Source organism: Micromys minutus (genome assembly GCF_963924665.1).
Source record: "Micromys minutus genome assembly, chromosome: 12".
NCBI classification, from domain to species: Eukaryota; Metazoa; Chordata; class Mammalia; order Rodentia; family Muridae; genus Micromys; species Micromys minutus.
In genome coordinates this window covers 28,447,954-28,462,184 of record NC_137981.1, presented here as the reverse complement: position 1 = coordinate 28,462,184, position 14,231 = coordinate 28,447,954, and the positions used below count along the sequence as shown (strand labels likewise).

General features: G+C 39.8%; 1 protein-coding gene across 4 annotated transcripts in view; it reads left to right on the top strand.

Annotated features, from left to right (window-relative positions):
- Positions 1–2,106: 2,106 nt before the first annotated feature.
- CAPN7 (calpain 7) overlaps positions 2,107–14,231 on the top strand; it is a 34,909-nt gene continuing 22,784 nt past the window's right edge. For 3 of the 4 annotated variants that reach the window (XM_080925843.1, XM_080925841.1, XM_080925840.1), the window contains exons 1-5: positions 2,107–2,399; positions 5,580–5,688; positions 9,415–9,572; positions 10,383–10,450; positions 12,626–12,826. In XM_080925843.1, the coding sequence (XP_080781969.1) occupies positions 2,298–2,399; positions 5,580–5,688; positions 9,415–9,572; positions 10,383–10,450; positions 12,626–12,826 (638 nt within the window). In that variant the 5' untranslated portion in view covers positions 2,107–2,297. The remainder of the gene's footprint in view (positions 2,400–5,579; positions 5,689–9,414; positions 9,573–10,382; positions 10,451–12,625; positions 12,827–14,231) is intronic. The other variant, XM_080925842.1, reaches the window with a different exon arrangement.

Genomic DNA, 14,231 nt, shown 5'->3' with positions numbered 1-14,231 from the left:
GTGTTCCTCTGTCCTTGCTTTCTTTGTTCAGAACAATATTTTGGAGCTTCATCATGTTGTCAGTAATGAATCCCATCTTGGTTGTTGAGACATATTTCATTGTGTAGATACATCACAATTTGTTCATCCATGTGTTTGTTTGTGGACATTTTAATTATTTCTAGCTTTTAGTTAGCAAGAACAAAGCTGCAGACATTTGTTGGCTTGATTTAACCTTTCAAAAACTAGTTTTAAGGAATCACCTTATATGCCATGGATATATATACTTATTAATTACAAAGTAAATTTAAATATAAAGCTGCTGTAAACATTCATGGTCTTTTTGTAGAAAAGCACTTTAAAATTTTTTTATGTTGAGATTTATGTGTATGAGCATTTTGCTCAAATGTAGCCTGGTGTGTGCCTGGTGTATGTCCTTGGAGATTAGAAGAGGTCATTGAAACTGAAACTACAGAGGTCGTGAGCCACTAGGTGGGTGCTGGGAATCCCTCCCTGGTCCTGTGCAGGAATAACTGCTCTTAACCACGGAGCCATCTTTCTAAACCTAGGGAAAGAGTGCTTACCCTTAAAAGTACTTCCTGCCTTTTAGGTAGATTCATGAACATACTTTTTGAGCTTCATGAAACCTGGCAAATTAGCCAGGCAGATGGTGAACAAACAAACGTGAAACTACACCAGTCTGCAAGACGATTTGTCTAGGTCTCGATTCATTTGTGTTGGGCCATCCAAGACTAGAAACACTAGGAGCTTCTCTAGGAGATGATGACATAGAGCAAAAGCCTTTTGGGGACTTGGTGGGAAGAAAATCCTATTGCTAGATCGTGGGATTGTAAGAACGGAGGAAGGGGATGGCAGATAGTCGTAACTGGCACAAGCAAGGTGGGTGGTCCTAACACACATGGCATACAGGGATGCTGACCACCACAGCCTCTTAGCTGAACACTGACCAGTTTTAGTAGTAGCATCCACACCATTGTGACCTTGATAATGGATATCCTGAACCACCAGCATTAGCATCACCAAGGTGTCTTTCTTGAGTTTGAAGACAGCTGACACTACTCTAGACTGGATCACAATCAACTCCTTTTTTCTCTTTTTCTGAGTACGTTATGCTGTAATAAGCTTTGAAGACCAGGCCGGCCTGGAACTCAGAGATTTGCTTCTTCTGCCTCTGGAGTGGTGGGATTAAAGGCAAGCACCACAGCCAGGCTCACAATCAACTCTTAGCAAGATCTCCAGCTGATTTGTGTTGATGTTTGCCTGGGTACACACTGAGCTATAACAGACATATCCTCCCGGGGTTGTTCAGGGGTTTTGCTGTGTAGATCACGCTGACCGACTCCTCTTACCACAACCTCCAGACTGCTGGCTTACAGGGATGTGTCACCATATGCTGCGTTAATGTTTCTTTTGTGTGGAATCATACAATGTATAATTTTGTCAAGTCTTGCTACTTTGACACAGCATGGATTTTGAATCTCATCCAAGTTCTGGCACTTTCCATTGTTAGTACATTTTCATCACTGCTGAATTCAAACTTTTAAGGTGAGAAATGAAAGCAACCAAACTACGTTCAACCTGCCCTAAGATACAAGTAAAAATACATCTGGATGACAGACAATTCAAACAATACCACACTTCGGTGTGCCTTGGTGTAGGTCCTGCTTTAGCCTGACAAATGAACATTACCAGAGCACCTCAGAAGCACCTCCTAGCCTCGCTTCATATCTTTATTTTTAATTAAACCAGTTGGCGACGGGAGGTGCTATTGACTGTTTCTTTTCCGCCTATCCTCACTTAGTGGAAGAAGGGCTCCCTAATGCGCATGCTCCTTTCAAGCCATATCCCGATCCTCTCCAACAACCTCCTCCAGGGCACTGGCACCTCCTTTCTAGCAGGCGGAAGAGAAGCCCTCAGCTTCGACCTGGCACCTGCTTCCTCTCGTCCAATCCCACCGGACATGGTTCTGGTCCCGCCCACCTGCGGTGCCTTGCGCCCCGCCCGCTCCGGAGGGAGCGCCCCCGTGGGGCCGACTGCGCCTGCGCAATGCGGCTGGTGGGCGGAGCGAAAACCGGAGGGAGGGGCGGCCGCGAGGGCTCCGAGCCCCGGCTGCTCGGAGTTAGCAGTCCTCCGGGCGGGTCTGAGGTAGTGGGGGATCCGTCTTCTCCTCCTCCGCCCTTGAAAGTAAACTTTGCCACTCCGCCTGCGGGGTTCCCAGTTCTCGCTGCAGTGCCTCCGGGCGGCGGGGGCCGGCGACAGGGCCTATCTGCCTCCCCCGGCGTGGGGCCTTGGGCGCCATGGACGCGTCGGCGCTGGAGCGGGACGCCGTGCAGTTCGCGCGGCTGGCAGTGCAGCGGGACCACGAAGGCCGCTACTCTGAGGCGGTGTTTTACTACAAGGTAAGGACAGGCACCCGTTTCGGGCCGCGTCACCCGATCCAGTGCAGGCGGAACCCGAGGCGGAGGGGCGGGGTCCTGCTCAGGCCGCAGATGCGGGCGGCTCTGCTTGTGGCGGCCGGAGGTGGGATGGGGAGTGAGTGGTTTGCTCACTGTTGGCCTTGATGTGTGCCCAACCGTGGGTGATCTGTCAGAATATACCAATAGTGCAAGTTCCAGGTAGAAAAGGAAAAGTGAATTAGAAAAGAAATTCATCTTACTCTAGCATTCGATGTATATATCCGTGATTGTTTCTCTGAACGTATGTGTGTGTATAAGCGGCTTTTTATCCCCAAAGTTGAATCATACTGTTTGTACTGTTTTGACACCTCACTGTACCTAGATAACATTTGGTTGCTTGCATGTACATTTCCAGCACGTTCTGTAATTGATTGTGGCTTTCCGGCATTGTAGTGAGGCAGTTAATAATATCCTTAGAGCTTAAAAAAATTTTTTTTGTGATACTACTTTTGGATGATTGCCTGGGAGCACAGTTGCTGGATCAAAGGGTATGCACTTCGGGAGTTCATCCTGTGCTTTCCAGTCCTGCAGGTTTGCAGACACAACCCTCCAGTTGTATCTTCATTATGTGGGCATCTTTTCCTTGTTTATACAGAAGTAGCAAATTTTTTCCCTATATTTATGTGCTATCAGGAAAGCACGGTTTGCTTTCCGCTAATATTTTACTATTTTTATTTTAAAACCTACCTTATATTTGGACACTTTTGGTTTTAGGATCATTCGTCTTAATTTTGATTTTACAATCCTACCTCCCTACCACACCCGTGTGTGTGTGTGTGTGTGTGTGTGTGTGTGTGTGTGTGTGTGTGTGTGTGGTGTGTCTCCATGCCCCTCCCCCATCTCCCTCCTTGGGGAGCTTACTATATAGTGGAAGCTGTTTTTAAATTTGTCTTCCCAGTGCTGAGATTTACAGGAGTGTCACCATGCCTGACTGCCAGGTGATAGTCCTTTAAAAGAAAATTCGGTGTAGTTTCGTGAAACAACTTCAGCAAATACTGTCAGTAAAATATTACCATATAACCTATTGTGGCAGCACCTACTTCTTTGCCTGTAATCCCAGCACTCAGGACAGTGAGGTAGTAAGAGGATCACTAACTTGAGGCTGATTTGGGCTACATTGTGAAATTTTTGTCTCTAAAAAAATATAAATAGCCTTTTCTAAAACAAAAGAAATGATGTAAGCCCCCTTTTTTCCTTTAAGAAGTTGTCATTTAGGAATTAAAATCTTGAGGAGGGCTACAATCAGCACTGTAAAACCAGGAGTCAGGAGGACCAGCCAGTTTAGGACATAAGAGCCCCTGTTAGGAGGAGACAGAGTGAGAGCAGAGGGGTAGGGGTGTTGGCTGTCCTGTGCACTAGAGCTATTTATCCACTGTAATCCCAACACTTGGGAGGTAGAGGCAGGTGGGTCGCAGCAAATTTAAAGCTAGCTTGGTCTACTTTTCAATTCCCAAGCCAGCCAGGGTTACATACTGAAACCCTGTTTTTAATTTTATTCTTTTAAAAAAGGAGAGTAAAAAAGTGGTATGGGCTGGAGAGAAGGCTCAGTGGTTAGGAGCACTGACTGCTCTTCCAGAGGTCCTGAGTTCAATTCCCAGCAACCACATGGGGGCTCTCAACCATCTGGAATGGGATCTGATGCCCTCTTCTGGTGTGTCTGAAGACAGCTACAGTACTCACATACATTAAATAAATAAATCTTTAAAAAATAAAAAAACAAAAAAGGAGAGTAAAAAGGTGGTATTTTTACCCTTGATTCTGTTTTCACTTTTGAATATAAATGAGTAAAATAAAGTCAGTAACTATTTGACTTTTTAAAATTCGAAGTGATTATTTGAAAATCAGTACTTACATGTGAGAGGTAAAATATACTCTGAACTAATATTTGATTTACATATAAGAGGTTCATTATTGAAGTATAATGTATTTTAATGATTATGGTATATGTAAGATTAGGTATTTAATGTTTGTGTGGAAAATTATTTTTTTTCTCCCTTGAAATAATCTGCTTTGTGGGCCCCAAAGAAGTCATCTTTTCTACTCCACCTGGCTGTTATGGTTGAATTTCTCATTGGGGTCTAAACTGCATTTACTGATTTTGTAGGACTCAGTTAAACAACTTCTGTTCAAAAACTGGCTTGCAAATGGCGCTCAGTGGTAGCTGCTTTGGAAACAGCATGAGGCCTATGAGGTGTAGCACACATTCAGCTCCTGCAGATAGGGGCTGTCATTTGCAGGAATCTGTCTGCTCTTGCTAGGTGGGTAGCATTGCTAACCTTAGAACAGTAGTGGGAAAAATGGAAGCTCTTCCTCACTAGTCAGAGCCTAATTGGCTATAGAAGTTATGGGATGCTAGAAGGCGAATCAGGCTTTCTTAATTCAATTTCATAAAACTGAAATCTACTTTGATATGTTCTACCCTAATATTTTAATTTTAATTTGAGACTTTTTAACCTTTATATTTTCTTGTGATTTTTTTTTAAAAAAGGTTTATTTATTTATTTTGTATTTATGAATACACTGTAGCTGTCTTCAGACACACCAGAAGAGAGCATCAGATCTCATTACAAAGGGTTGTGAGCCACCATGTGGTTGCTGGGAATTGAACTCAGGACCTCTGGAAGAACAGTCAGTGCTCTTAACTGCTGAGCCATCTGTCCAGCCAGTGATTTTTTTTAAATTGATATTTTGTTTTGTTTTATTTAATGATTTGGTTCTGATGGTCCTAAATATTGAACCCAGGGCCTTGTACATGCTAGGCAACTGCTGAGCCAGAGCTAAGCCCCAGCCTGTTTTAATGCTTTTAAAACTCAGTGTGCCTTTACAAAGTATATAATTTACATCTGATTTATACATAAGGAAACACAAAACATATAAATCACAGCTATTCTGAAGAAGTGTTTAATAATTGGGTTCTTAAATTTTCAACAGAATATAAAAATTAAGGATATTGAAACTGGAAGAGATGGTATTAGAGGATTTTATAACCTATTTGCTATATGAAAAATCTCTTGAAGATGTTTTTGTTTTGTTATCATGAAATGAATAGAAAATTAGTAATTAAAATTCATATTGTGGTAGGTCTTTTGAATTCTTTGAGTTATGTTATTATTATCTTTTAAGGAAGCTGCCCAAGCTTTAATTTATGCAGAGATGGCAGGATCCAGCCTAGATCGGATCCAAGAAAAGATCAATGAATATCTGGAAAGAGTCCAAGCTCTCCATTCTGCAGGTCAGTCACAGCTGCCACTTGCTCTCTCCTGCCCACATTTTCTCTGTGCTTTTCCTGCCTCTCCATCTTGGATCTTGATACTCATTCTTTCTGCCCTCTGAGAAGAATCTCTTAAAGAAACGTAAGAAATCATGATGTGGAAATGAATTAATAGATCTATTAGAAGAATGTTAGGGATAATATAGTATACTTTTCTCTAGCTTCAGAAATAGATTCTCCACATTGAATTTATCGCTGACAAAGTTAGGATGAGGACCCTATTACTAAAGTATCAGACACATGGTCTCTTTTGACCCTAAAATTAAGTCACTAATTGTCTTTAGTATTTTTTAATAAGCAGCATAGCAGGTGCCAGCAGGGAAGTATACATAAGCTCAGTGATCAGTTCTGTTAAAGGAAAAGAATTTGTGTCAGAATCTGCAGTTCACGTGGGTGGAAAAGAAAAATAATGCTAACATTTGCCTAGAAATATATATTAACCTCTTTAGGGTGATTTTATTTTTTAGATACCCCCTCCTTCTTTTTCCTTTGCTGGATAATTCACAGAGGAATACTCAGGAGTTTTACTCTAAATGGATTATGTTACTTCCTGCCACTTATTCTGAGTGGAATGAGTTAGTTACAAGCACATAGTTAGGATAAAGTCTGCATCATCTACTTTTGGAAGGTCACTTTGGTGTCCAGAAGATTAATGTGTTGTAGGAATTATCTGTGTATAGTACTTTGCTTGGTAGAAAGTCACCGTAATCACTGCATTCAGAATATCTTGTTGGGAACTCTGAGAGTAGCTCAGTTGGAATACTTATTTAGCATACTTGAGGTTATGTATTGGGGTGTGGGGTACACAGGACCCAACATGATTCAAAAAAATTTTATTTTCCAGCCAAGTGAATGAAGTTCTTAAATGTAATGCCTTGTTTTTATAAATAATTCACATTATTTCATATTCCCAGAAAATTATTTTTAAAGTTTAGAAGGTAGTTCTTCGGGACTATTTCCATGATTTCTTTGTCTTTTCTATAGATGTTTTTATTTCAACAATCACCTGAATGAATGTTTGTGGTAGATGGTAAGTAAGTAGGTGGTAGAAGAGACCTCCAGAGGCCCCATGTCAAATGCAGAGACATAAAAATAGAAACATTACAGTGTTATACAAATCGGAAACATTAGGCCAATGTTCCTTCCTTTAGAAGGAAAGGATTATATGATGATACTAGCTTAGGAGTAGGAACTAGTAACTAAACGGAATTTCCATTTTGTTGTCTTATATATTCAGTCAAACTTATTTCATAGGCTGTTATATTAATTCTAGTCAGTGTCCTCTAAATCCCTAAAGTTCTTCCAATAATTGAGAAAAAATACAATATTTTTTTCTCTATAGAGAATTAGGAAATACTTCCCTATTTTGTTTTAAATTCAGCAGAACTTTAGAAAGCGTTTTGAACTGGTAGTATGAGCCTGTAGTCCCAGTACTCAGGAGGCTAAAGCAGAAGGGTCACTTAAATCTGTGAGTCTGAGCTGGAGTAATAGCAACAGATACAAAACTAAAAAGTTGCCTCTGATCCTGGAAAGTAAGTTCTAAAACTGATACTCTATATGTGACTGTCTATTACAGAAGGATAACACTAATTTCCTAAAGAATATGCCAGTGAGATGGAATTGGGAAAGGACTTTTAATTTAGGCAATATCTTAATTGTTTCAACAACATTTTCCTTATTTTGTTCTGTAATGTAACATATGCACTCTGCAAGAAGTCAGTGGCTTCTCTATTTATTACTTTAAGCAAAAAAAGGACTTTTCCAAATAAAAAGCTTGTTCAGAGCCTCAATTTTAGCTAGCTGTGGTGAAGCATGCTTATAATCCAGGTACTCAGGAGGTTGAGGCAGAAGGATTCTGAGTTTGAAGCAGGCTTGGGGTGCATGGTGAGCCTCTCAGAATACATATAAGTAGACAGGTAAATAAAAATTGGCTGGGATGTAGCTTAGTGGTATAGTGCCTGCCTAAAGGCATGGCACCCTGGGTTTAACTCCTCATAATATACAAAGTACTTGTGGTACAGGCCTGTGATCCCAGCACGCTGGTGGTAGATAAACAAGTTCAAGGTCAGCCTTGGCTGCCTAGTAAATTAGAGGTCAGCCTGGGTTATATATGTAATCCTCTCAAAAAATTTTTTAAAGAAAGAAAATAGAAACTCAGATTTCAAGACAGCTTGTTTATAGTCAAGAAACTCTCGAGGATAGGTTGACCTCTGAGTGGAGAAAAATATTAATTTGAAATAAACAGATGTAATGTTGAGATTAAGATGATCCCATCCTTTTATCATTTGCTTCTTTCACTAAGCTTAGTGTTTGTGAGGTTTGTAGGATACATCACACTCTACTTTTCATGGATAAACAGTCACACCACACTTTTGTCAAGTGTACTGTGAGTGATGCTGTGCACATGCAGGTACTACATGCTTTATGCTTACAGTTCCACCAGCAGCAGAGCTGATTCAAGTCTCTTAGTTACGTTCTCACTCTTAAACACACACACGCTCCCTCTCCTCTTCTCTTTGTGAGGTGCTGGGGGTGGCCTTACCCATGCAAAGCCCTACCCCTTCCCTCAGCTCTCCAATACTTACTTTTTGTTGTTGTTTTGGCCAGATTTTGCTGTACAGCTTCAAACTCTGATATCACTGCCTCTGCCTCCCAAGTAAATTACAGAGCTCCGCCACCAGAATTGACTTGTTATTGACTTTTCTCTTTAGTCATCCTAATGGATGTTAAGTACCATCTCATTGGACTTTGATTTTCATTGCTGGAGGGCCGACGGTACTGAGCATCTACTCATGTGCTGTGGACTGGAGAGATGGCTCAGGAGTTAATAACACTTGTAGAACACCCAGGTTCTGTTTCTAAAACCCACACGGTGGCTCACAGCTGTCTGTAACTTCAGTTCCAAGGGGTTGGAGACCCGCTTCTGACCTCCAAGAGCACTAGGCATGCACATACAGCGAACACTCACGCACACTAAATAAGTAAATCCTTTAAAACAAAACAAGACAGGAAACTCAAACTGAAATTCTTATTTCAAAGAGCAGTAAAAGCATGATGGTTTCCTGGATAGGTAAGAGCAGCAGGAGCTCTGTCATCATCAGCTCCTATTGTCTGTACCAAAAAAATGGTAATGACTGCTGGCTCCCTGTCTCTTCCCTTCTTTCTCCTTTTCCTTCCCCTCTTCCTCTTACGTTTCTGGTACTAGCCATAGAACCAGGGAATATGGTGAGGCAAGCTCATTTTACCCCTGAGCTGAACCCCTAGCCCTGTGTGTTTTTTAATGTTTAGCATTTTCCAAGTTTTAGCTTTGTTTTTATGGAGGGAGAATATGAGGAAGACTCCTTTGTTTTTTTTTGTTTTTTTTTTTTTTTTTTTTTTTTTGTTTTGTTTTTTAATTTAACAAAGGGAGTGCTAATAGAAAAATTATTGAAGTAAAAAATTTTTTATAAAGCATTTCTAATATCCTGTTCCTGATGATTGAATAATTGGGTTTGGGCAGGGGGCTTAAGATTTATAAGAGAGGGGAGAAATTATTTTTTTCAAAAAAGATTTTTGTGTATTTTGCTAGTGTTTTAAATGAAGAATTATAGAGTTTGGTAAAGAATGTCTTAAATATATTAAACCGTTGGTGTTTCCTGGCTCCATTTAAGTAATATTCTGTGTGCCTTTTTCTTTATCCTGTACTAGTTCAGTCAAAGAGTACTGATCCTTTGAAATCAAAACATCAGTTGGATCTAGAGCGTGCCCATTTTCTTGTTACACAAGCTTTCGATGAGGATGAAAAGGGGAATGTGGAAGATGCCATAGAATTATATACAGAAGCTGTGGACCTCTGTCTAAAAACCGTAGGTATAACTGTGAATTAAACTTGATGGAATTATGTTAAGAAACTGCTTCACTTACTAACAAATGCACTTATTTTTAAGGAACCTCCCATTCTATCATTATAAATAAAACTATTTTAATCTTCATTAAAATGTTGAGTAGAAAGTTAATAACAGTTTTATGCTTTATTGCAGTTTTACCATTACTGAACCACTAAGCAGTTGCTTTTTAAAATGACATTTGCTTATTTTTAAACTGTTTAAAATTAGTAACTAAAACTTTTATATATTTATATATTTATAAAAATTCTATATTTTATAGCATATAAAATCTATATGCTGAGCCGCTCAGCATGTAGATTAGTATTCAGTGCTCCTGATAGACTGTGGCTGAGACACTTAACTTCAAGGGGCATCTACTATTTAAGAGCCAGTGCATTTGGCAGGAGGATGGCACAAAGTGTAGAGGATGTTCCCATTGTCTTTCACATGCCAGCTTCTTAGCAGGCTGTTGGGGTCAGAGAAACCTTGATTTCTTTAACTCTGGAGAACATAGATAAGTGCTGTGTGTCCAGGTTTCTCCTGCTCAGCCTTCCATGTACATGTTTATATGTTTGTGGTCTAATTAGCACTTGTCTCAAGAAATGACTTTTAAGTTCACCCCAGTGACAAGTTACACAACATTGTTTTGAGTGATAACCTTTAAAGACAGAAGTAAAATGTTGTATTTATTTACTCATAATTTCAAGAAGAATATTTTATTTTTGCATAGAAACATGGATTAAGTAAATTAAAGAACCCTTGCTTTAGAATGTCTCTCTTTCTCTTAAGTCTTCTGAAACTGCTGATAAGACTCTGCAAAATAAATTGAAACAGTTGGCTCGACAGGCACTAGATAGGTGAGTTTTGTCACTCAAATTCTTATCAATGACTAGATTTGTGCTTTGTTGTTAACATATCATTTATTGTAATGTGTGGTGGTAGAGGTCTAGATGTTGCTCCATAAACTGAGACTTAGAAGTCTACTTTTTCTTGCTGAGTAAATTTACTTCTTTTTAGCTCTTTGCTTTAGACCAAATTAGTAGCTGTGATGTTTGGTTGGTTTTATAGCCCTAACATATTGAGTGTCTGTGGGAGTTTTGTTGCTTGAACCTAAGATCTTCTGCATGCTATTCAAATATTCTACCACTGAGCTATATTTCCAGTCTCTAACAGTCACGTTTTAAATGGAATACTTCCTCTGTGTTGTATAGTATCAAACTTCTGAGACATCTTTCAGGCTTCCAGGACAGGCTCTCAGAAAGCCCTCCAGAGGGGTATTAAGATAGGCATTGAGAGTGGCCTTTCATTCCCAGCATCACACCATGTGTGGCCTTCATTTCAAGCTTGGGTCACTTCTGAGACCTGCTCTGAGCATTTTATTTAAAGCCAAGTCTCCCCTAACACTTTGATTCTTATTGCTCTGTCTCAATATTCTTTCCCATTGTTCTTATCCCACTGAGGAATTCACAAAAAGACAAGTTTCTTGTATTTATTGTTGATGCCTGTGTTGCATTCGGCATTCACTCCCTGATAGGGAGCTTATGAAGGCAGATTCTGCTTATTTTGTTCAGTGCTTAAGAAACAATTAGTAGGGTACCTAACATAGATGTGTTCAGTAGGTAGTTGTTGAATGAATGTAATATAAATACGTATAGTATGAATAAGGTAAACATGAATTCTGCCTGTTTTGAAGAGTTGAGATAGAAAAGGAGTAGGAATCGCATCTTTTCCTAGAGTGTGAGCTTTGAAGCTCTACATGGCGGTGTCCTGGCTCTTCCATTGAGCTCTGACTCGGCCCTTCTCTGCTCCATCAGTTAAGCTTTAGTTTGCTTACTCAAATTCACTTAACATGGTTGCCTTCTCCAGTTTCATGACTTGGGGCTTACCAGGTTCACCTGACATAGTTACCTTCTCCATTGTGACTTATTTTACTAGTTATAATCATCATTGGGTTTTATTCTCGTGTAGATTAACCATCCAGTATTTCTGAAAGCATCCTAAGCAAAGATAGGTAGGTTGAGGTTTTAATTATAGGCTCGTGTAGGATTTGTTAAAGATTAAGGACCTTCTTTCTAGGAAAATGTATGCCTTGGCATATAATTTTGGAGTGTTACAAGATTTGTGAAACTCATATGAATCTTGGATTAAGGACATTTTTAGCTTGTTAGTTCTTTGACAGAACAAAGTTCCCCTATATCATGTGATGTCCTCTGCCGTCAGTCCTGCTTTCTCTCACCTCATGCCTGCTGTCTCGAATTTGTGCTTTTTACAGGGCCTCTAGAAGCTGCCATAGTTATTTTGTTGTCTGCTACTACTGCACATTCTATGTCTGCTTCCTCACTACAGCGAGCTTCTCTAAGTCTCAGTCAGTAAATCTCAGCATCCTTTCATTCTCCCTCTTTTCTTGGTCACTAGGGCCATTATTTCTGTGGGGTATTCATTTGTATGAAATGCTTCTGTCCTGGCATCTATCATTCTGACACTATTGTCTTTTTTATCCACAGAACCTTTTTAAAAACACATTTATTTATTTTTTATTTACTATGAGTACACTGTGACTGTCTTCAGACACACCAGATCTCATTTCAGTTGTTTTGAGCCACCATGTGGTTGCTGGGTTTTGAACTCAGGTCCTCTGGAAGAGCAGTCAGTGCTCTTAACCACTGAGACATTTCTCCAGCCCATATCCATAGAACCTTAAGGATAGAATTTATATATTATTATATAATCTTTGCCTTGCATAGTATCTAACATATATTAAATGTTCATTTAAGTAGTACTTACAAAATAATGTATAGTAGCTTATATAGAGAAGTTTTGATTAGTATGAAGGATTTTATGATTAGGATGCTTTGTGTGTAACTGGAAGTTTTGTGTCCTGTAAGTTTAAATGAAACAGGAAGTAGAGGTGGAAGGAGCAGAGCTTTAAGACTACTATACAGCAAGCTTGAGCCCAACCTCTTTTTGAGACCCTATGTCAATAAAAACAAAAGCCTAAATGTAAGAAGAAAACTTCTGTGCTTCTGTTCTAGAGCAGAAGCATTGAGTGAACCTTTGACAAAGCCATTTTGCAAAGTCAAGGCAACAAATATGAAAACAAAGACTCCTCCAGTAAGAACACACTTTCCTCTAGGACCTAATCCTTTCCTTGAAAAGCCTCAGCCATTTATAAGTCCACAGTCATGTGATGCACAAGGACAGAAGTACACAGCAGAAGAAATAGAAGTGCTCAGGTAAATCCACTTACAACTCATTATTATGAAAACTTTAGACGTAATAGTGTAGTTCATTTCATTCTGGAATGTCTTTAGATCTTTGTTGTGATACATGGTATTGTTATTTAACATCATTATCAGCTTGAATAGTTAAAATGTGTTGGGTCTAATATATTTTAGTGATAGCATTTTTTCCTAGACATGTACTCTGCAGAACTCAGTCCTGAAGATTGAGGAGCACAGCAGTTACGGCAGGCTGCTAGTGTTCTGTGCGCCTTTGTAACCACAACTCTCATGGGCCTGGGTGGGGTTCCTCTGAAATAGCCTGCACACAAATATCTGGAGCTGTGCATACTTTTTCATTTTTTAAGAGTTAAAGAAAATGGAAATAGGAGAATTAGGACAGAAACTACTTTGTAAAGCCTAAACTGTGCATGATGTTTATCTTTACAGAAAACCTTCGCCCACCCCTGGTCTGGGTAGACAGCTTAGTGTATTTAAGAGCAGCTTTAGGAGCCATTAAAAGTGCAAAACCTGAGCTGGGCATGACATTTACCTGGAATCCCGCCTGCTGAGGAAAGACACCTATATATTCAGGTTCAAGGTCAGCCTAGGCTGCATAGGGAAACTCCACCTCTAAAAACAGGGACAGCAGGACCCATGATAATGCAGGGATTCTTGACTTTCTTCTGAGTCAGTTGATCAGTTGAGAGGGTAAATCTTTGAGCCAACTAACTTGGCTGTTCTTGAGTTGCGCAGGTCATTAATTTTGAGCATTCATAATTGGACATTCATTAAAAATTTTCCTGAGGTTGAGCAGAAAGGAGTATCATTCCCTCCTAGATCCCAGCTTTCCAGATCAGCTTCTGTCTTGATGAAGGTTTTAATTATACACCTATTAACCCGATTCCTTTGCCTAGGAAGAATAGTATGTGAACAAACAACCTACAAAACAACAATAAGAGGTTCCTTTAAAAGCCAAGGCTTTAAATGAGTGTCTTAGGGTCACTATTTTTATGATAAGACATCATGCCCAAAGCATTTTGGGGAGAAATAGGTTTATTCAGCCATGTTTCCACATCACTGTTAGTTGTTAAAGGAATTCAGATGGGCAGGAACCTGGATGCAGATGATGCTGCAAAGGCCAAGGAGTGCTGTTGCTTACTGGCTTGCTCCTCATGGCTTGCTCAGCTGCTTTCTTGTAGAATGCAGAACCACAAGACTAAGCATGGCGCCCCATCTTCAATGGGCTGGACTGTACCCCATCAACCACTATTTAAGAAAATGTCCCACAGGCTTGCCCACACCCAATCTTACGGAGCCATTTCCTCAATTGAGGCTAACTAGAACAGTGAAAAATTCATCATTTTGTCTACTTAAGTCTGTATATACTACTTTTATATATACTGCATATTTGAAATTT